This window comes from Physeter macrocephalus, chromosome 4 (assembly GCF_002837175.3).
Source record: "Physeter macrocephalus isolate SW-GA chromosome 4, ASM283717v5, whole genome shotgun sequence".
NCBI lineage: Eukaryota > Metazoa > Chordata > Mammalia > Artiodactyla > Physeteridae > Physeter > Physeter macrocephalus.
Genome location: NC_041217.1, coordinates 144,523,087 through 144,544,719, shown reverse-complemented (window position 1 = coordinate 144,544,719; position 21,633 = coordinate 144,523,087). Strand labels below are relative to the sequence as shown.

The 21,633-nt window shown below is 55.0% G+C and overlaps 1 protein-coding gene across 1 annotated transcript; it reads left to right on the top strand.

Moving 5' to 3' along the window:
* Positions 1–1,224: 1,224 nt before the first annotated feature.
* SLC5A9 (solute carrier family 5 member 9) lies at positions 1,225–20,710 on the top strand. The gene is given in 15 exon segments (XM_055083971.1): positions 1,225–1,386; positions 3,655–3,726; positions 6,601–6,720; positions 6,722–6,745; positions 6,973–7,170; positions 8,330–8,435; positions 9,249–9,329; positions 9,657–9,862; positions 10,060–10,195; positions 11,093–11,200; positions 13,738–13,888; positions 15,428–15,596; positions 16,948–17,163; positions 19,756–19,915; positions 20,502–20,710. Coding segments are annotated over 15 exon segments (2,118 nt in total).
* Positions 20,711–21,633: the final 923 nt, after the last annotated feature.

The window sequence follows — 21,633 nt, the reverse complement described above, 5'->3', positions numbered from 1 at the left end:
ACCTAAGCCTGGAATCCTCATAGGGGGCTGGGTGGGGTGGGGAGTGGCAGCCAGCAGGGCCCCCTGACCTGCTGCCCTGCCTGGACCCCTGGCCTGTGTGTGTGCAGCCGGATGCAGAGCAGATGCTCACAAGACTGAAATGTCCCAACTTCAGCAATTTTAGAAGGACAGTATGAGCACGCCTGTGTGGCTGGTGCCTCGGCCCCTCGGTGGTTGGTGTCCATTTCTCGGTGTGAACCCCAAGAGCGTGCAGTCTCTCAGGGTTTGCAGAGGGTCTCAGGAGTGCATCCCAACCTCATGCCAACCTCCATGGCACTTGAGGCCACGCTCAGGAGGACACCGGGCTCAGAGTCACTTAGCAACCTGCCCACGGTCAGCCTGCTGTTGGGCGAGATGTGCAAGTGGAACTTAAAAGCAGGCTGCTCGGGTCTCAGGCCAGGCCTGAACCCCCGTCTCCCGTCTCCCTCCTCCCTGACTCAGGGAATCTGCATCTCAGGGAGGATGGTCTTCCCTGGGCCCAGGATGCCCTCTGTCCTTTCGGGGAGCACTCCTTTATCACAGCACAGGGCAGGAGTGTGGACCCGGCAGATGTGAATTCTAGCCTTGCTCTGTAGCTTGGAATAAACCATGTCTCTGCCCAGGCCTCAGTTTCCTACGTTGTAAAAAAAGGGCAAGTGACGGCTGGGTGGGTAGGGGGTGGGAGCACGTGACACAGGGGCCCTTTGCGCGGGTCAGAGCAGACCCCCTTCTCCCGTGTCCCTTCCACTGGGCACAAGGGAAGTGCATGGATCTGACCATTAAGAAACCCCGACTCCAGGCCCAGCTCTGCCTTTACTTCCCTGCATCCCTCTCCTCCCTGGGCCTCGGTTTCTCCTCCGCACAAGCAGGAGCTCGAGCACCTTGATTCTGAAGCCCCTCCCAGTCCAGGCTGCCAAGACTCTGCTCCTTTCTCTCTGCTCTTCCTGTTCCTGTTCCTCTCCGGGGTGGGAGCGTGCATGTGTGTGTGAGTGTGCAAGTGTGTGTGTAGCGGGCTCAGGGAAAGGGACAGAGGCCTGCAGAAGGTGGAGCTGGCAGTAAGGGGAAAAGGGGGGCCAGGACTTTATGTGCCAAGGGGGCTCAGAGCTTTCTCATTGGCCAGTGGCGCTTGGGGCTGTTTAATCATTAAAGGAAAGGAATGAAACCAGGAGCGCCTCAAAGTCCAGCCTGGTGGTGACTGACTGGCAGATGAGCATGGAGCTGGCAGCAATGGGGCCTGGAGCTTCGGGAAATGGGGCCAGCACTGCGACAGTTCCACGCTCAGCACTGGGTCCTGGAGTCAGCCTGCATGCCTACGACATCGCGGTCCTGGTCGTCTACTTTGTCTTCGTCATTGGCGTGGGGGTCTGGGTGAGTAGCCCGGAGGTTGGGGGTGGGCAGGGGAGGCGAAGGCAGGCTCTCATCAGTGGCTGGTCATGGAGCTGGGGGCAGGGGTGGGCAGATGGGAGGCGTGTCCAGGAAGCACAGAGGCTGATGTGGAAGGACCTTAAGGGATCATCCTCTCCAACCCCTCCTTTTAGAGATGGGCAACTGAGGCCCAGAGAGGGCTGTGAGCTGCCAGAGCTCACACAGCGAGCCCCAATCTCCCGCCCGACTCCCTGTCCCTGTGCATCTGCTCCTGTGGTCCCATGCATCCCTGGCCTCCCCGCATACCATTCCTGCCCTCTTCCACACGCCAGCATCCCCAGCTATGCGAATGTTCGGTTCCTGGACCCATCACACCTTCCACCAGATGGTGCCTTGGCAAGGAGCCGTGCTTTCTAAAGGAGCCGGGGTGCGTGTCTCACGGGAAGGGAGCCAGGCAGATCCCAACATGCTTCTATTCTCCACTGCTCACCAGAGCCTCAATGCCCTGGACGGGCGCCAGGCTTGAAGGTCAGGGAGCTCTGAGTTCAGATGTCAACTCCAACAGGTAGGGCCGCATGGCCCTGGGACCATACGGAGCCTTAGTTTTCTTATCTGGACAATGAGAGTATAAAGGTCTATGAGGTAAAGTGGCCCTGACCATTTAGGAGTGTGACACATTTAAGGATCTGGCACAGCGCCCAACACACAGCCTGCAGCAATAAATGACCGCTGTTATCTCTGCAGCATTTGCGGGAAATGCCAGCACCTTTAGACTCCACTGTGAGGCAGAGAGTGATTTGAGCCCCAGGTGGTCACTTTTGAGGCTGTGGCAAGGTCAAGAACCATCTCTGGGCCTCAGTCTCCTCATCTGTAAAGTGGGATGAACTGTCCCTGCTTCCCAGGGTGTGTGAGGAAGAGATGGGCAAACAGAGGCTCGCTGGCTCCCTGGAGGTGGACAGCCGTGAAAAGCAGAAACTCCCCTGTGACTTTGGACAAGTTGCTTCCCATTAGGGGACCTCCATTTCCTCACCTGTAACGTAAATTATTTCTGTTCATCTGTCCTCCCCAAGGACCAGAGGTGACACAGGAAAGTCCAAGCAAAGGCTTGACAAGCAGCAAGCCCTGCACACCAGTCACGGCCTAGTGACTAATCTGTCACTTTCTCTTGGGGCAAGAGAAGCTTCTTTCAATTTCCCTCTCCCTTCCCCTCCTTCAGGTATTTCTCTTGTCTGCAGACCCAATCAGATGCCTGGCTTCAGCATCCAAAAAGGGCTTTAAATTTATCTTCCCCAACCCGCCGCCCTGTACTCACCCCCTGCATCCGAGAGAAAGTTCTTTCATTCCCTACCCCCTTTCAGTCTTCAGAGTAATTCCTCAAACAGGTCACTACTGACCACCTCCCAGTGAAGGAGAGGGTTTGCTCCAGGGTCATGGGTGGACCTCAGTGGTGTGATCTGACATCAGGCCGGAGCAGGAGACGCCCCCCAGAAGAGTCCTGCCTCTGTCTGGGGCCCGAGTGCTTTGCATCCTCCCAGCCTCCCGAGTGGGAGTCTGGCTGGGCGGAGGGGACAAGGCAGTCTCCCTGCCACGGTAGCCTGAGGATGAGACCCCAACTCATTTCCTGAAGCAACGTTTGGACGGGGGCGGGGAAGCAGGATAGGACACAAGAGTGCACAATGGCAATAATCTGTGCACAAGAACAGCGCCATACATTCATGAGGGCGTCTCTCTCTCACACACACACACACACACACACACACACACACACACACACACACACACCCCATTAGCTCCTTTGTTCTTCACACCAGCCCTGGGCGATGAGCAGGAAGGCCCAGTCTCCCTGCCACGGTAGCCTGAGGATGAGACCCCAACTCATTTCCTGAAGCAACGTTTGGACGGGGGCGGGGAAGCAGGATAGGACACAAGAGTGCACAATGGCAATAATCTGTGCACAAGAACAGCGCCATACATTCATGAGGGCGTCTCTCTCTCACACACACACACACACACACACACACACACACACACACACACACACCCCATTAGCTCCTTTGTTCTTCACACCAGCCCTGGGCGATGAGCAGGAAGGCCCAGAGAGGGGAGCTGACGCCCCCAAAGCCACGTAGCTTAAAGATGGCGAATGCTTCAGCCTCAGTTCCCACCCCCTGTGTCCCTACCGTGCCTGCCTCGAGGGGCAGGGAATCTGGGGCAGAGGGCAGAGCCTGGGGGAGGCTCGGGAAATCCTCACTCTTGCCATTTCCTTTCCAGTCGTCCATCCGTGCCAGCCGAGGGACCATTGGCGGCTACTTCCTGGCAGGAAGGTCCATAAGCTGGTGGCCAGTGAGTCGACCTTCCTCCTGCCCCTCCCCTCATCCCCCAGCTCCCACCTCACCTACTCCTGCCTGGACCAAGGCTACAGCCCCCAAGGGGGTTCCTGGCTCTGGGCTCCTTCTCTCTGGTCCAGAGGCACCAGGCAACCTGAGAGAGCTTGCAAACCCACAGCTGGGACCTGCGTGCCCTGGGCGCCTCCTAAGTGTGGGTCCCAGGCCGGACACTGGACCTACAGAGCCACTCAGAGTGTTCCCGTCCCAGAGGAGCTCAGGGCTGAGCGGGGCAGACAGACTCATAAACAACTCGACGGCTGCCGAGCTGGAGGGGAGCATGGGGCCTGTGGATGTCCGGGGGAGGCCTCTAACCTGCAGACAGTGGAAGTGGGATTAGGAAAGATTTTCTTGGGAAAGTGACACATAAATACTGAAGAGCATTTAAATGAGGGAAATCCTAGAGGTAAAATCCCACCCACCACAGGAACTGATCTTTTGAACCCCAGTCCCTTCCATCAGGCCTCCCCACTTGTTCCTTTTGGTCCTCAAAGCTAACTTCCTCTTCCTGAAATAGGACGGAGGGAGGTGAGGCCTGCTTCCAAATTAACAGCGGAGTCCTCAGCCCCAGGGGCCACTGAAGCTGCGTACCAGCCCAGGCACGCACACCTCACACGTGGCGTGTGAGTGCGCACACGCACCCACACACCACCGGCCCTCTGCACGCCCCTGTCTTTGTTCTCGCCACCCTCCCTGCCCACCGCTGGCGACAGACTCACCAAACAGCAGAGGAACCCAGGAAGCCTGCAGGGTTCTCTGGAAGGTTCAGGTGTCTGGGACAGGGAGAGGTGAGGACCAAAGGAGCGTGACAGAATGTCCAGGGATGCGGGTGGCTGTGGGCCTGGCAGCTCACAGGGACGGGGACAGGGTCGCTGGTGCCGTCAGACAGCCCTCATCAGAAGAATGAAAACCCCTCGGAGGCCTTTCTGATCATCTGGTCCCCCCACCCCACCCCCAAATCACAGCCCTGGAAACGAGTCATTGGGAGGCACAGAATTGGGCCAGGTCAGGTCTCCTCTGGTCCATCCAGGAGAACCAGTAGGGGGCCGGCCTGCACGTTCAGTCCTGCGGAGAGCAGAGCTCTGGGGTGTGAGGAAACCCGAGGCCTCCGAGCAGGAGGGGGTGCCCCAGAGATGGTGACGGAGCGGGACGTGGGCACGTGCACGTGGGAAAGAGGATGTGGTGGCGCCCTCCTCAGGGGGACGGGGCTGTGAGCTGAGCCGCCTGCACCGAGAGCAGCTTCAGCCCAAGGCCGGGGCAGAACCAGCTGTGGCTGAGGGAATCTCAGCCCCACAGCCCCGCTGGAACGTGTGTGTCTGGGGTCTGCGATGATCGTCCAACAGCTTTGCACGCTTCCCTACTCAGCCAGTCCTGAGAGGTGCCTCATTCCCCTCCCTGTGGCCCGAGAGGAGAAGGGGCAGCGGCATCCCCGCCTCAGAGGGGCCCGTGGGGTCCCCTGCCGACCTCGCTGATGGCTCCTTGAGCGATGCACTGGGAGCCCTGGGCAGGGTCCTCGAGAGCAGCCTGGGGAGCCTCTTCTTCCACAGGAGGAGGCCCCGTGCTCTCTGCTGTGACTGAGTGATCCAGCCCAGCCTGCAGCATCCCCAGGACCACCTAAGAGAGGGAGGGAGTGTGTGTGTGTATGTGTCGTGTGCGCGCGGGGGCGGAGGGGTGGCTCAAAGTCCTCAGCAATATCAGGCCGATTGTTATCTCTGTGCCTTTGCACTGTGCCGCCTCTTCTCTGAATGTCTCGGTGCTTTCCCTTCTTCTCACTTTCTACTGCCCAGCACCGCCGTTTTATTAAGGTGACACAGGGTACAAGACTGGCTCTTCCCCTCCAGCTCCCAGCCCCTCCCCCCTCCCAATGAAGGCTCCCATCTCACAATAACAGGTAACACTAATGAATGTTTACTAAGGCCCAGCACCCATCAAGCAGTGATTACAGGAGGCAGATGGCCAGAGTCGAAATCCTCATTTCGACTGTCACTTATCAGTTCTGGAACTTGAGCAAGTTATTTGCCTGTGCCTCAGTTTCCCCGAGTAGAATGGGGCTAATAGCAGAACTTTCCTCATGGGGTTGTCGTGAGGAGTTGGTGAGTTAATATATTTAGAACAGAAGCAGACACTTGGCCATGCCGTTCAAGTACTGAGTGCTATGACTGTGGACATCATCTATCTAGCTGGCATCGCCTCCTATTGCCTCAGAGTAGTTGGCTGCCTCCTGGAGAAAAATTAACTGGGGGGCTGGCCTGGGCTGTGCTCAACCCCATGGCTCCTCCCGCTGCTTGGCCCTGGCCTGGCACCTGCTGGAACCGGGTGGCAGAGGGCCTCCCCCATCCCTCTCGTGGGGGACTCCCCTTCTCCCTTCAGCTTCCTTCTCTCTGGAGACCCTTAGATCCATGGCCCCAGAGCAGAGCTTTATCCTCCCTACATGGACCCTGCTTCCCATGGCTTCTCTTCTTTCCCACTTTGCCTCTCACTCACTGGGTGGCCTGGAGCCAGTGACTTCATTTCTCCTAACATTAACTCCTTCCTCTGGAAAGTGGAAAGATTAATACCCATCCCTCGAAATATTTGTGGAGATTAAGTGTATTAGTGCCTATAAAATGCCTAGCACATTGCCTGGCATACAGTAAGTGCCTAATAAATAGCAGTTCCATTCCTCTTCTCATTGCTGCCCCACTGCATCTCCTCCCTCTGATCTCATGTTTCCTGAGTTCAGGTTCTGCTCTCTCTCTGCCTCTTTCCCAGATCCTGAAGCTCATACTTCTGACTACAGATCGATTCAAATGGAAACTGACCGCTGACCCTTGGCCCCACTTGTGCCTTGCAGATCGGAGCATCTCTGATGTCCAGCAATGTGGGCAGCGGTTTGTTCATCGGCCTGGCTGGGACAGGGGCCGCTGGAGGCCTTGCTGTGGGTGGCTTTGAGTGGAACGTAAGGAAGTTGGCCTGGAGGATTCTCATGGATAAAGGGGGTCTTAATCCACCCCACCCCACCCCATCCCCAGCCTTAGTGCTAAGAGGAACCTCAGAGGTGCTTGGGGAAGCTGCATGGTGAATCGAGAACCCATTTTACAGATGAGGAAACCAAAGCCTGGAGGACCTCATCAGAGGTCACACAGGACTGAGATCAGGCCTCTGGTCCCTTACCTCCCTGCCCAGGGCTCTCCTCTGCACAGACCACCCCTCCATCTGCATCTAGAACATGGATCCCTTTTTCTCCCCACTCTCCCAGGCAACCTGGCTGCTTCTGGCCCTCGGCTGGATCTTTGTCCCCGTGTACATCGCAGCCGGTGTGGTCACAATGCCGCAGTACCTGAAGAAGCGATTCGGGGGCCAGAGGATCCAGGTGTATATGTCTGTCCTTTCTCTCATCCTCTACATCTTCACCAAGATTTCAGTGAGTACCTGCTCCCGTGTGGCCATCATGTCTCTCCGAAAATGCTTAGGAGAGGGCACGGCTTGTTGCTGGATGGATGGATGGATGGATGGATGGATGCATGGATGGTTAGAAGAGGAAGGACAATAGAAAGGGAGGATAAATCCACACCCCTTCCTCACGTGCTCCCCCTTCAGCAGCAGGGTAATTAGAGATGAATGAGAAATGTTTGTTGAGGGAATGAGAGTCCCTCTATCCAAAGAACTCACAATCTAGAATTCATTTACTCATTTATCTTCCCATTAATTGATTCTTCATTCAGCACCGAGCATTAATTGCCTAGAATGTTACCATTTGAAAGGGCCTATTCTTCCTCTGTTGACCTAAACTCAGAAGACAAACCCAGGTCAAACGATTTGCCCAGGTCCACACAGAGCACTAGCTCTGGGGCTGGAACTAACGTTTGGGTTCTGTGGCCCAGTTGAGGCCTCCTGAGGCTCTGTCATGTAGTAGCCCTTGTCATGGGTCACAAAACACTCATGCAAAGGGACCAGCAAGCATGCCCTGAAAGGAACTGAATCATTCAGGTTTGCCAGGTCCAGGGCTGGAAAAAGTACAGCCTCTTGTTCCATCAATGCTTGTAAATAACCCTAAATCAGCTCAGGCAAAGGCTGCGACCACAAGTCCTCCAATAAACTCAAACCTGTGGGTATCCAGGACCTGTGTCATCTGCACTGGGGCGCCTGCCCGTCAGGTCAGCCACGGGCCCATCTGGCAGCTGAGTGGGCCGGTGCTCCTTCGGGGAGCAGTCAGGGACCCCCTAGGTCCCCACCCTCTCCCCCAGTGGCCTCTTCCCCCCACCGCCCGACCCCAGCTCCTGTCTCAATTCCTCCGTGTGCCACTTCATCCCTTTCCCGCCAGCGCATGACCTTGGCAGTGCTGCCAGATCACACGGTTCTCAGGCTCAGAGTTGTCTGCGGTGCTCCTCTGCTTTACAGTCTCCACGGCTCCTCAGTGTTTGTAGGCCAAGCCCATCCTCTTGAGCATGGCACGTAAGGCTCATTTTCATCTCACCATGAGGGCCGACAGCACCTGTATTGCTGGGTAGGAAGGTGACATACCCCGGTGACCACACAGAGGGCCTTGGGTGACCTGGACTCCTGGGTCGCTGTCTCTGCAGACTGACATCTTCTCTGGAGCCCTCTTCATCCAGATGGCCTTGGGCTGGAACCTTTACCTCTCCACTGTGATCCTGCTGGTGGTGACAGCCGTCTATACCATCACAGGTAGGGCCGAGGGGAGGTCACGTCGGGTGCAGGTGCCTGGAGCAGAGACAGGGACAGGTGGAGAGGGAAGCGCCGGATGGCAGGGACACAGAGGTCCAGGGAGGAACAGAGTGAAAACTGACCGGGAGAGTGAGAAAGAGAAACTGGAGGGAACAAAGAGGGAGGCAGACAGAGATGCAGAAGCAGAGGAAAAGGCGGAAAGACTCAGCGCAACAGAGAAAAGGGGAGACAGGAAGGGCATAAACAGGAGGAAACAGAGACAGCCCGAGAGAGCCAGAGAAGGAGATACAGAGGAAGACCGACAGCAGGGAATAGGGTGGAGGTCGGGGCACTGTCACCTGGGCTAGACTCACCACAGGCTGCTCCAGACAAGAGCCACAAGCATGCCTTCTCCCGTCTCCTCCAGAGCCCCTCACACAGGCCTGGGCTCCCGGGACACAGGTTCCAGCAGACTTACTCCTGGCTGAGGTGGCCTGGAAAGATGGGGGAGTTTAAATGGGCATTGGGGTGGGGAAGGAGGCAGGCCTCCTGGTGAAGCTAACAGCACAGTAAAGGAAAAGACTTGGGATATTACCAAACAACAGCCAGAGACTGTCGGGACAGAAAGAGAGGGACCTGAGGGCCTGTGACTGTACCAGCCCCTACCTTCTGGGCGAGCCCATGGAGCACGAGGGGCGGGGAAGGCAGCGGCCAGAGTCCATCCGCTGAGGGCTCCGTGTGTCCTCTGGTCTCCCCAGTGTGGCCCAGCACAGGGCGGGCGCCCTGAGAGAAACCCCCTGCTCATGCTGATGAGCCCCTCTCCTTGGTCCCCAGGGGGCCTCATGGCCGTGATCTACACAGACACTCTGCAGACGGTGATCATGGTGGGGGGAGCCCTGGTCCTCATGTTTCTGGGTAAGGAAGAGTCCAGAATACATCCCACCCTCCCCTGTAAACTCCTCTCTGATCTCTCTCTGGCTGTCACCATCACCGTCTGATCAGAACTTTGCAGAGCACAGAGCCATGTCCCCCCTCCAGGCCCAGGGCTCCCAAAGAGCAGGAGTCTCTCTACTCCAAACCAGGGGCCTTGAGCCTGAGTGCCACTCCATCTCTCATTCCCAAGTCCCATACGAGTTCCAAGCTCAGGGGTCCCACATAGGACTGGGATCCAGGGAGCTGGGGCATGTGGCAGACCCAGTGGGGCCTCAGGGCTGTTTCACTCGCAGTGGTGTCTCCCTGCAGGCTTTCAAGAGGTGGGCTGGTACCCGGGCCTGGAGCAGAGGTACAGGCAAGCCATCCCTAATGTCACAGTCCCCAACACCACCTGTCACCTCCCCCAGCCCGACGCCTTCCACATGCTCCGGGACCCTGTGAGCGGGGACATCCCTTGGCCAGGCCTCATTTTCGGGCTCACGGTGCTGGCCACATGGTGCTGGTGCACCGACCAGGTGATGCCCTAACCAAGCTTGGTCCAGCCCACCACAAACTGGGGTGGCTCCTGCGGGCAAACTGGGCATGTGGATGCACAGAGGGCTGGGACTGGTTCGGGAACAGGTATGGGGCACAGTCCCCATGCTGGGGCTCGCTGGAGCTGAGCGGAACCCGAGCAGGCCCGACTGGCGCTCCTGCACTGCTGTCTTTTCAGGTCATCGTGCAGCGGTCTCTCTCCGCCAAGAGTCTGTCCCACGCCAAGGGGGGCTCCGTGCTGGGGGGCTACCTGAAGATACTTCCCATGTTCTTCATCGTCATGCCTGGCATGATCAGCCGGGCCCTGTACCCAGGTAAGAGCTAGTCTCCCTCCGGGCAAAGCTGGACCAGAGCAAGGGCCACACACTTTCTATTAAGAACACATAGTAAGGGCTTCCCTGGCGGCGCAGTGGTTAAGAATCCGCCTGCCAATGCAGGGGACACGGGTTCGAGCCCTGGTCCGGGAAGATCCCACATGCCACGGAGCAACTAAGCCTGTGCGCCACAACTACTGAGCCCGCGTGCCACAGCTACTGAGCCCACGTGCCACAACTACCGAAGCCCACGCGCCTAGAGCCCGTGCCCCACAACAGGAGAAGCCACCACAATGAGAAGCTCGCGCACCGCAACGAAGATTAGCCCCTGCTCACCCGCCACTAAAAAGAAAGCCTGCGCGCAGCAACGAAGACCCAACGCAGCCAAAAATAAATAAATTTATATTAAAAAAAATTAACACATAGTAAGTTCGTTAGGCTTTGTGGGCCAAACATGCAGTATGTATATCAGTAGGAGAAATTTGTATCTGAATGTCATTTTAACATCCTGCTTTCTCTCTATAAGGGAAAGACCAATTGAGGCATTCGTAGTGCCTTGCAAGGATATTTGCCTTTTATTAAGATATAAGGCCTGGGGCTTCCCTGGTGGCGCAGTGGTTGCGCGTCCGCCTGCCACAAAAAAAAAAAAAAAAAAAAAGATATAAGGCCTGAAACCCAAAGGAGTCTATCAGGTTTTGCAGGGTAGTATGTGGTTGAGAAGTCTACCAGACACTCCTAAATCACAGGACCCAACATCCACCTGCCCTTTGACCCTCTAGCCGCTGACTCCACCAGTCACCAGTGAACCCTTTCCCTATGGGGTCAGAAAGCAGGTATTGGGCCAGCCAGAGAAGGCACGGGATGATTTAGCTCTGACTGCCATCACTTCTTCTGCAGATGAAGTGGGCTGCGTGGACCCTGACGTCTGCCAAAGGATCTGCGGGGCCCGCGTGGGATGTTCCAACATTGCCTACCCCAAGCTGGTCATGGCTCTCATGCCCGTGGGTAAGTCCCATCCCCCCATACCACGCTGCACACCAGCTTTCCAGCCTCATCCAACCCCCACTGCCCAAGAGGGATTGCATTAGGGTGGTCGTGGATAGGAAGAGAAAATGAAAACATTCACCTCCGCACCCCCGTTCCTAACACACACACACACACACACACACACACTTTTCACAAGCATCTGTAGGGCACTACTCTTCGGGCTCAGTGCAGTCTGCAGGGTACCCAAGCAGAAGGCACAATACAATGTGACCAGTGTGGGGACACGGTGGGGCTGCGGGAGCCCTAAGGAGGCACCTGACCCAGTTTGGAGGAACGTGCAGGAAGGTTTCCCAGAGGAGAGGCAATGGACCTGAGCGCCGGGGAACGTCTTAGGCAGATAAAGGCGGAGGGGCGTGGGAAATGTCGTTCCGGGGATGAGGGCCCGCATGTGCAAAGGCCCAGGGATGAGAGAGTGTGAAATCTGAACTGAAAGTCGCCAGTGTGGGCTCAGATGCAGCAGGAATGAAGACCGTCTTTGTGGGGAGGACTTGGTGGCCATGCCCCGCTGTGCAGCGTGACCTTTACTCTGAGGGCAGCGGAGGGTCACCGGGGGCTTCAGGCCAACGTGAGTGACTGGATGTGTGCTTTAGAAGAGGATCACTCTGCACGGAGGGTTCAGCTTAGGGGGAGGCAGGGAGATAGATCCTCAGGGATTTTCAGTGGCCAAGGCAGTCGTGGTGGCTTGGACCAGGTCAGTGTCTTTAGGGATGGACAGAAAGGGTTTAGATGATATTTGTGAGATAGAATTGACAGGACTTGATGACTGCTTGTATTTGAGGGACAAGGAAGACAGAGGGATCCAAACAGGGCTTTGCAGGTCTTGAGTTTACAATGATATTGAGACTGGGGACATAGAAAGAAAGGCAGGTTTATGGAGGGAAGTTGAGTTATTCCCTCCCTCCAGTAGAACAAGAAATGAATCCAAGAAATAGTGGAGATGGGGGTGGAGGCCCAGCTATGCCAGAGCAGCCACAGAGGAACTGGCTGAGGCAGGTGGGGTGGGAGGAAGGCAGAGGAAGGTGTCCAGAATAACCTAGAGGGGTCTTGTTAGAGACCAGAAACATATCATTAACCAAAGGAAGAAGCAGGGGCCCCAGACGAAGATGCTAGCCTAGATTTGGGACACTTTGAGTCATCCAGGGAGGCATGTAGGAGGTGGTTAAATATTTGGACTGAGGGGAAAGAGGACTGAGGTGGGGCTGGCCAGGGAGTCGTGTTTCTAGATGCTTCCTCATCAGAATCATAGAGACTTGAGATATCAGTGGGCCCCACCCTCCCTTGTTATAGGTTGAAAACAGGCCCAGAAACGGTCAGAACTGGTCCAAAGATCACACAGCTAGTTCCTTGCAGAACCGGGAATCAAACCCATGGCTTCTGCCTGTGGAAAACAGTATGGAGGTTTCTCAAAAAACTAAAAGTATAACTACCATAAGACCCAGCAATGCCACTTCTGTGAGTATATATCCAAAAAACCCCCAAAATACTAATTCAAAAAGATACACGCACCCCAATGTTTATAGCAGCACTATTTATAATTGCCAAGATATGGAAGTAACCTAAGTGTCCATCAACAGATGAATGAATAAAGATGGTGTATATATACACAATGGAATATTACTCAGCTGTAAAAAAGAATGAAATTTTGCTATTTGCAGCAATGTGGATGGACTTGGAGGGCATTATGTTGAATGAAATAAGTCAGATAGAGAAAGACAAATACTGTATAATATCACTTATATGTGGACTCTAAAAAACCCAACAAACTAGTGAATATAACAAAAAAAGAAGCGGACTCAGATATAGGGAAGGAACTAGTGGTTCCTGGAGGGGGAGGACATTGGGGTGGGGCACTGAGAGGCACAAATTATTGGGTGTAAGATAGGCTCAAAGATATACTGTACAAAATGGGGAATATGGCCAACGTGTTGTAGTAACTGAAAATGGAAAGTAACCTTTAAAATTTGTATTAAAAATTAAAATAAATAATTAATTAATTAAAATAAAACCTTCAAAAAGTTCCAGGGCTTCTGCCTCCCTAGCTGGGCTTTTAGCCTGGTATCATAGCGTCAATGAAAAAGGTACAAAACACTGAAAAAAACCACTCAATAATTAATAGTCACCCTCCTCCCTACCAGGGCCCACTAACCAAGTGTCTACCAGGTTTAAATCCCAGACCGAGATGTCCAGTCTGCAGAGAACCTTAAAGATCAGCTAGTCTCACATCCCTCAATAGTGCAGATGAGGAAACTGAGGCTCAGGGAGGACAGATGGCTCGGCCAAGGCCACAGGGGGCGGCAGAGGTAGAGTGTGGCCAGAACCTGGCCTCTAGTGCTATGGGTCTCCAGGATTCCTGGTTGGGCACCTCATTCAACACCGTCCCCATCCCTTCCCCTCCCCTAAACTCCTGATTCTGCTGGATGCTGGCAGCCTCCATGGTTGCTGGCCGAGCTGGCCTTAACGGGCCGGCTGTCCACAGAGACCTCATCTCTCCCCAGGTCTGCGGGGCCTGATGATCGCAGTGATCATGGCCGCCCTCATGAGCTCACTCACCTCCATCTTCAACAGCAGCAGTACCCTGTTTGCCATTGACGTGTGGCAGCGCTTCCGCAGACAGGCAACAGAGCAGGAGCTGATGGTGGTGGGCAGGTGCGCTGGCCCATCCTTCCGGAGCACCCCCTCCCTGTAGGCAAAACCCCTCTCCCCTCTCCTCCCCGCCCTGGGTTACCCCAAGGAGATGCGGCTGGGTCTGGGCCCTGCACTGGCAGTCAGAGACCCAGGTTCCTAGCGCCAACTTTCTACATGACCTCAGGTGAGTTCCTCCCCAGCTCTGGACCACTCCCCTCGCTCCAGAATAAGGAGAAAAAAATCTCTTCCCTGCCTGTTCAACTTTATGTTGGAACTGATCAAGAGGGTAAATGAGAGAAGCTGACAAAGCACCGAATTAGTGAAAGATGAACTGTATAGATGGAAAGAAGTTAGCAAGCAGCTCGCCCCCAGTGTCATCCAGACCAGCTCTGGATGTCATCCCAGGATAACAGAAAGACTATTTACTCCCTCAGTCTCACCCCGAGCACGCATCCTGCATCTTACCTTTGTGCTGGTGACACAGGGGCGACTTATATGGTCCTGCCTTGAGGGTGCACACAGTTTAATGAGAAAAGCAGAAACATGTAATGCAGTGAGGGGCCCACATCGATGGAGGTGTTCATAGGAAGGTTGTCTCCAAAGGATGCAGGGCTTTGAACACTCAGCTGAAAATTTTGAACTTTATCTCATAGGTATTCATTTTATGCCTTTCAAAATATAACTTGGTGGCTATTTTTTCTTTTTCTCCCTGGGTTGGGCATTTATACTTTACAAAAAGTTAAGAGGCCCTTTCTGAAATCTTTGCTTCATAATTTAAGGCTCTACAACTCAGGTTTCTGGACTAACGTGTTCATTCTCTACTTGAGTTTAGATAACTTGCTCTTTTCCATCTCCCTGCCTTTGCATTCACTGTTCCTTCCGTCACGATGCCTTCTGTCCACGGCTGCCATGGATCCCTATGGCCCGCTCATCTGTGCGTTCCAGCCCTATGCACAGGGACCGCCCATCAAAGGATCTGAGCGCAGGACAGATTGTACAAAGAGGTGGGGGATAAGAGGGGTGTGAACGGCCGGTAGCTCCTGCCGTTTGGCTGCTGCTCTAGTGTGGCCTGAGAGAGAGAAAATGGGAGGGAAAGGAGAGAAGAGGACAGGTGTGCAGAATCCTTTTATCTCTTTGCTCACCTGCCAAGTCTTACTGCCCCCGATTTCATCAGTCAGTGAGGTTTGGGCGCCATCTCCTGGCAATATGCATCATTGCACCCAACACACCCAAGAAAAGTTTTTCAACCAGAGGCCAATTTACTCAGGTGGGCGGTGAAGGGGAAAGGAATGGATTTCTTCCTGAAAGCAGATGGGCTACACCCCTTCAAAGGGATCTAATTGAAAAATTTTGGGTTTTTTGGATTCTGTAATTCTGATATTCTGGGATTTTAAGAGTCTAACTTTCTGGAATCTTTACATTTGTGATCCTGTCTTCTCTGACATAGCGACCATGCGTTCCCCTCCTTTCTCCCTTCCTGGTTCCCGTACATCACCTTCACCTGCCCCCCTGCCATGCCGCGCTGAGCGCTCTTCACAGTGCCCTGTTCTCTCCTGGCAGAGTGTTTGTGGTGTTCCTGGTCGTCATCAGCATCCTCTGGGTCCCCATCATCCAAAGCTCCAACAGCGGGCAGCTCTTCGACTACATCCAGTCTGTCACCAGCTACCTGGCCCCGCCCATCACTGCCCTCTTCCTGCTGGCCATCTTCTGCAAGAGGGTCACAGAGCCTGTGAGTACAGCAGCGTACCTGTCTCTCCCAGAACACCAGAGGGTCAGGAGAGCTAGTCTGTCCATAACCTGGACTGCCCCCTCCAGGCTTCCGTCTCCCCAGCCATAGCATCGGGTCTAGATTTACTCATTCACTCAGCAAACATTAATCATTCCCACTATGGAGGCTCCAGGGATGCAATGGTTTACAAAGTTCACATAGGTCTGCCATCACTGGGCCAGTGGGAGGAAAGAGGTCTCGATATGCAATAATAGCAAAGTATGATAGCTGCCATGAGAGCAAAGAGCAGGAACACCTAACCTATGGGACGCCTGGGAGGGGGTCACAAAGTGACTTCTGAGCTGAGATCTGAAGGATTAATGGGAGAGGAAAGAGTCTTCCAGACATGAGGAACAGCGTGTGTAAAAGCCCAAGCAGACGGGAGGCTCTCTAACACGGTAGGGTTCTACGTGTCGGCAAGATAACAGCAAAGAGGATGATGAAACAAAGGGTGAGCTTACAGGGGTGCCTGCACATGTGCCGTTCATGAAACTGCACTGAAATCTAACAGACCCTGGGAGGTACCAGGAGGGTAACCGTGGTCACTCCCCAGGATGGCCTAGAAAAGACAGGTCCGAATTGCTGGCTGTACCTTGGGGAGGTAAGGAGCATCATGGACATGATTGCACAGGGGCCACGTGAGAGCCCAGGGTCATCATAAGGGAGACCGTAGAAACCCCTCCCCCACTGGAGTAGTTAAGCCAGGCCTCTGCTGGGTCTACTGTTTGCAGAGCTCGAGTCCCCCCTGCTGATAACTAGAGTGCATACCAGGACTCGGTTGAATTCTGGAGGTTTCTATTCATTCCAGAATTTTTGAAAATATAAGCCTTCTGACCCTTACACATGGGGAACAGGTATAGGTTAGGGTCCAACAGAGAAGATATAGGAGGTGCCAGAGCTTTTCTTTAAAAATAAAAAAGGAAGAGTTCTAATTCTGATTTCTGATTTATCATAACAGAAAGCTGGGGAGGAAGATCCCGGCTTTCCCTGCTGATTACAAAAGCAAATTCCATTCTAGTTGAATATTAAGCACCTACCCTTAGTACTTATTAATTTGCTTATCATTGCATGTGAGTGAGGTCGACTCACTGCTTCAGTCATTGTTCTGCAGTGGAGCCTAGTCTGACTCTGGAACCCATGCTTTTTCCAATAAACTGCTCTGCCTGCCTTTAGGTTAAGACAAAGCCTCGGCAGGCATTCATGTGGAACTTACTCAGGCAGACTTGCAAACACGGTGACAAACCAAACCGTGGCTTTTAGCTTCCTCGGTTTCCCCACTGGATCCCACCCCTGGACTGCCCTCTCTCCACAGGGAGCCTTTTGGGGCCTCATATTTGGCCTGGGGGTGGGGCTTCCGCGCATGATCCTGGAGTTCTCGTACCCCGCCCCAGCCTGTGGGGAGGCAGACCCGAGGCCGGCCATGCTGAGAGACTTCCACTACCTCTACTTTGCACTCCTCCTCTGTGGGCTCACGGCCATCGTCATCGTTACTGTCAGCCTCTGCACAACCCCCATCCCTGAGGAAAAGGCAAGTGGAGTGTTCAGAACGAGGCTCCCCCAAGTGTTCCCCTACCCGCAGTGCCTGGTATTCCACCATCGACTTTCACTCCACTGAGTTACGATCACAGATGGCTGGGGATGGTGAGCTCCTTGGGCTGTTAATTCCCAGGTGAAAGTAATTCATTCAATTGGAAAATTACTCAGCGGGCACCTACTCTGTGCCAGGCACTGAACTGGGCTTACAAAGATGAATGGTCCCTGCCAGCAACTGCCCATGGGGAGCAGGGATGGGGAGGGGAAGGAGGAAGACCCCAACACCAACAGTTACTCTCCCAAGAGAAAGTGCAGAAGGACCAAGCTCAAAGGGAGTGGCCGAGGGCGGAAGGAGAGGTAGTCACCCCTAGGGGGAAGGGGAGGGTCCCCGACAATGTCACTTGAGTTGGACCTTGAAGAAACAGGTTTATGAGAAAAGAAACAGTCTAGCAGAGTAAGAGCTCGAATTGAAGCCCTCACTGCTCCCATGCTGATGGATTTACCAGTCCTCAGACACTGATGATCAGTCTTTTTGTTTTGTTTTGTTTTTTGCGGTACGCGGGCCTCTCACTGTTGCGGCCTCTCCCGTTGCGGAGCACAGGCTCCGGACGCGCAGGCTCAGCGGCCATGGCTCACGGGCCCAGCCGCTCCTCAGCGCACGAACCCGCGTCTCCTGCATCGGCAGGCGGACTCTCAACCACTGCGCCACCAGGGAAGCCCTGATGCTCAGTCTTTTGAAAGCTTTTTTCTTTAGAGCAGAAGGGTATTAGTTTGCTCCGGCTGCCATAACAAAGTACAACAGGGTGAGTGGCTTAAATGACAGGATTTTATTTCCTCGCAGGTCTGGAGGCCAGAAGTCAAGGGGTTGGTCAGGTTGCTTCCTCTGAGGCCTCTCTCCTTGGCTCATAGATGGCCATCTTCTCTCTGTCTTCACGTGGTCTTTCCCCTGTGCCTGTCTGTGTCCAAATCTCCTCTTCTAAGGGCACCAGTCATATTGGTGTCCTTAGGGCCCACTCATCAGACCTCATTTAACCTTAATCACCTCTTTAAAAACCCTCTCTCCGAGTACAGTTACACTCTGAAGTGGGGTGGGGTAAGACTTCAACATATGAATCTGGGGGGAACCGTATTCATCCCGTAAGAGAACCCATGCCAGAAGTTGGTCCTTGAAACACTGGGTGGAAATAATTAATAATACTCCTTACCTTTAGCGTTCACAAAATGACCTATACCCTTAGTGTCATGAATTCCTACAAACAAGCAGCGTATTCACAGGTGAGCCAAGAGACTGACTTCCCCAGGGGCTCACTCCTGAAATGATCTCCCCCCACTGCTTGATCCTTCAGCGCCCCCATTATCTGCTGTCTCATTCCCACACTGAAATCCTTCCCAGTTAAAAATCCCCTCCCTGGCTCCTGTTCTCCTCCAGGTACAATTGTCTCCCTCTCTGACCCTCAACAGCAAACTCTGTGAAGAGTGGTGTCCATCGCCAGCCTCCACTTCCCTCTCATCTACTCCTCAATCCACTGAGTCGGCCTGGTGTCCCAGTGCACTCAGGCATCGCTCACACCAACGTCCCAACAGCCTTGCTACTGGTCACTTCTCCATCTTCATCTTAAGCGAATTCTGAAGAGAACCACACGCTACTGCCCACATCCTGCACCTTGGAGACCTCTCTTCTGCTCACTGTATGTTTTTCGACCCTTCTGGCTGCTCCTCTGTCATCTTCATGGGATTTTCTTCCTGCCCCTTAAATATCATTGTTCCGTAGGGACCCGTCTCCACTCTGAGGTCCTACAGGCTCTTCAAGCTCCTGCTGTGTGTGTGTGTGTGTGTGTGTGTGTGTGTGTGTGTGTGTGAATGACCACTCCCCCGCCCCCAGGCTTTCGGCCCCCCCCCTCACTCCCGCCATCACCAAGCCCAGTCTTCCTCCTGCCGGCTCGAGCTCCATGAGGGGCACCCCTACCCATCTGAAGGTCCAGGGCAGCCCTGAGAGCCACGGCGGCTGCTTCCAGTCAGTCACCACGGCCTGCAGATCTCACTCCTCAACCTTGGGACTGCCCCCCAACCCCACCCCCCGCCCCGTGACCTCAAATGCTCATTTTTTCTGGTTTCACTTTTGCAACTGTCTCCAGGCTGGATCTCATCAGTTCACTCCGAGAGATCTTCCTAAAGCCCAGAACTTAGCCTCTTCCCTTTGCTTCCCGCGTGCGGTGACTCTCCAGTGCCTACCAGTTTCACGTAGTCTCAGCTCCTCAGCCTGACCTCGGGAGCTGCTGCTGTGGGCCTCCTGCCTCCCTGTGTCCGGCCTTGCTTCTGCCCGTGAGCTGCGGGAGGTCAGGGGCCCAGCCTGACCCGCCGTGTTTTCGGCCCCCGGCACGAGCCCTGTATGGAACAGGGGCAGGGAGTTCAGATTTTCCGAGGACGGGGCAGTCAGGCCTCAGAGGCAGGCCTCATCCTCCAGCCCTGCGCTCCTTCCTTGTTCTCCTCGCTGCTCTGCCGGCCTCCCGGGAAGGGGAGTCCTCTCTTTCTACAGCCCCACTTCCTTCCGAAGGTCCCTGAGCCGAGGCTGTTTGCTCTCCTCCAGCTCGCTCGCCTGACGTGGTGGACACGGCACTGTCCTCACTCTGAGCTCAAGAGGGAGGCGCGGGAGAGCACAGCAGGGCCAGCGGACGTGCCATCTGGGGAGGGTCCTACAGGGGCCGGAGGGACAGAGGAGCCCAGGCACGGCCAGGAACAGCCTGCAGGTAGGCTGAGGGCACATGGGGGGAGCAAGCAGTGGGGACGGACACCAGGTCATGGGTCCCGAAGACCCCATCTGGGGGGGTCACTGGGGATGGGGTCTGTAAGGGAGTCCCCAAAATATCACCCCTCCTCCCTTCCCAGATGGCTATTAAGCGAGTTAGGCAGATGAGAGCTGAAACATTGCGCTCATTACCGATAAAGCATAGTGCAAGGATTCGGTTTATATCACTGTGAAGTACGCTGACTCATGTTGAGACGGTCGGTCCTCAGGCGGGACGTGCGCTCTGAACTGGGTTGAACTGTGTTCGTTATCCTCGCCCCTTAACACCCCTCTCCCTGCAACACGGGGATGTTTCCGCTAGATGACGGTTTGGGGGTTCAGCGTGGCGCCCCAGCCCAGCGCCCAGCCTGCACCTTGCACCCAGGCTAAGCCGACTGTTCCCCCTGCCTCTGCACCCTTCCGTGCGCCTCATTCCTTTCTTGGGTTTCTCACCATCTCCGTCCCGGCCCTGCGCTCTCATCATCTCCTTTCTCCAAGCTCACCCTGCCGCTCCCCTGCCTTCCTCCCCTCTGACTTCTGTCCCTCAGCCCCACGCAGGTCCTGGGGACAGCTGCTCTGGGGCTGGCTGTGCGGTCTCTCGCGGGCCCCGGAGCAAGCGCTGAGCCCCGCGGAGAAGGCCGCGCTGGAGCAGAAACTGACCAGCATCGAGGAGGAGCCGCTCTGGAGAAGCGTCTGCAACATCAACGCCGTCCTCCTGCTGGCCGTCAACATCTTCCTCTGGGGCTATTTTGCGTGACTCTGCAGGCCTGGTATCAGCCAAGGCAGGTTAAACACAGCCAGGCCTGGACGGCCGGAGACAGGCTCCCTTCCCACCTCGCTGTCCACACTGAGCCCCCAGAGGCTGAGACTGCAGGAGCCCCTAAAGAGCACCCCATCCAGCCAGTACACTGACGGGTGGAGCCAGGAGGCCCAGAGAGGGCCCTGGGTCTGCTCAGGCCACACAGTAGGACTCGCATCGGGTCGCCTGACTCCAACTCTTCTCCACTACAGTACCTTTCACTCCTACCTCAAAAACACTATTTCTGCCCTCCGGTGAGTCTGTCCAGGAGCTTTTACTCTACATGTATCATGAGGTCGAAAACGTGGAAGATACAAGAAAAAGAGTGGCAAGAAAGTTGCAAAAATCCTCATGCATCTTTGCTCACCCTTTTCCCTTGCTTGTCCCCCTTCTCCCTCCTTTACTCTCTGTCTCCCAATCCCCGATCACCTATTTCCAGCGAGAATCTCCCCAGGAAGGCCTTATACTTTCACTGGTGGCTCCGCACTGGTGGCTGTCAGACCCGAAGGAGCGAGGGACCAGGGTGGAGGGTAAACATGGTGGCAGATGGCATTTGGGCACCACTGTTTCTCCTTGGCACCACTCAAATCTGCCTCTTCCTACCCTCACATCCAAACATGCACCAAGTCTCCAGGCCTTGAGGAACTCAGAGGCCAGCTGGAAAGACGTGACTTGTTGGAGACAAGGGCAATCAAGACGGGCTGCTCGGTGCCATGAGCAAACCCTGCGGAGGGGCAGCACGGACAGCCTAGGAGGCCCCACAGCTGCGCCTGTGCCCCTTCTCTCTGCCTGCCAGGCATCTGGCTACTCTGGAAAACACCATGACCTTGCCTGGGTGTCCCTCCTCCAGGAATCTGCCGGATGCCCACAGCTGGATCAAA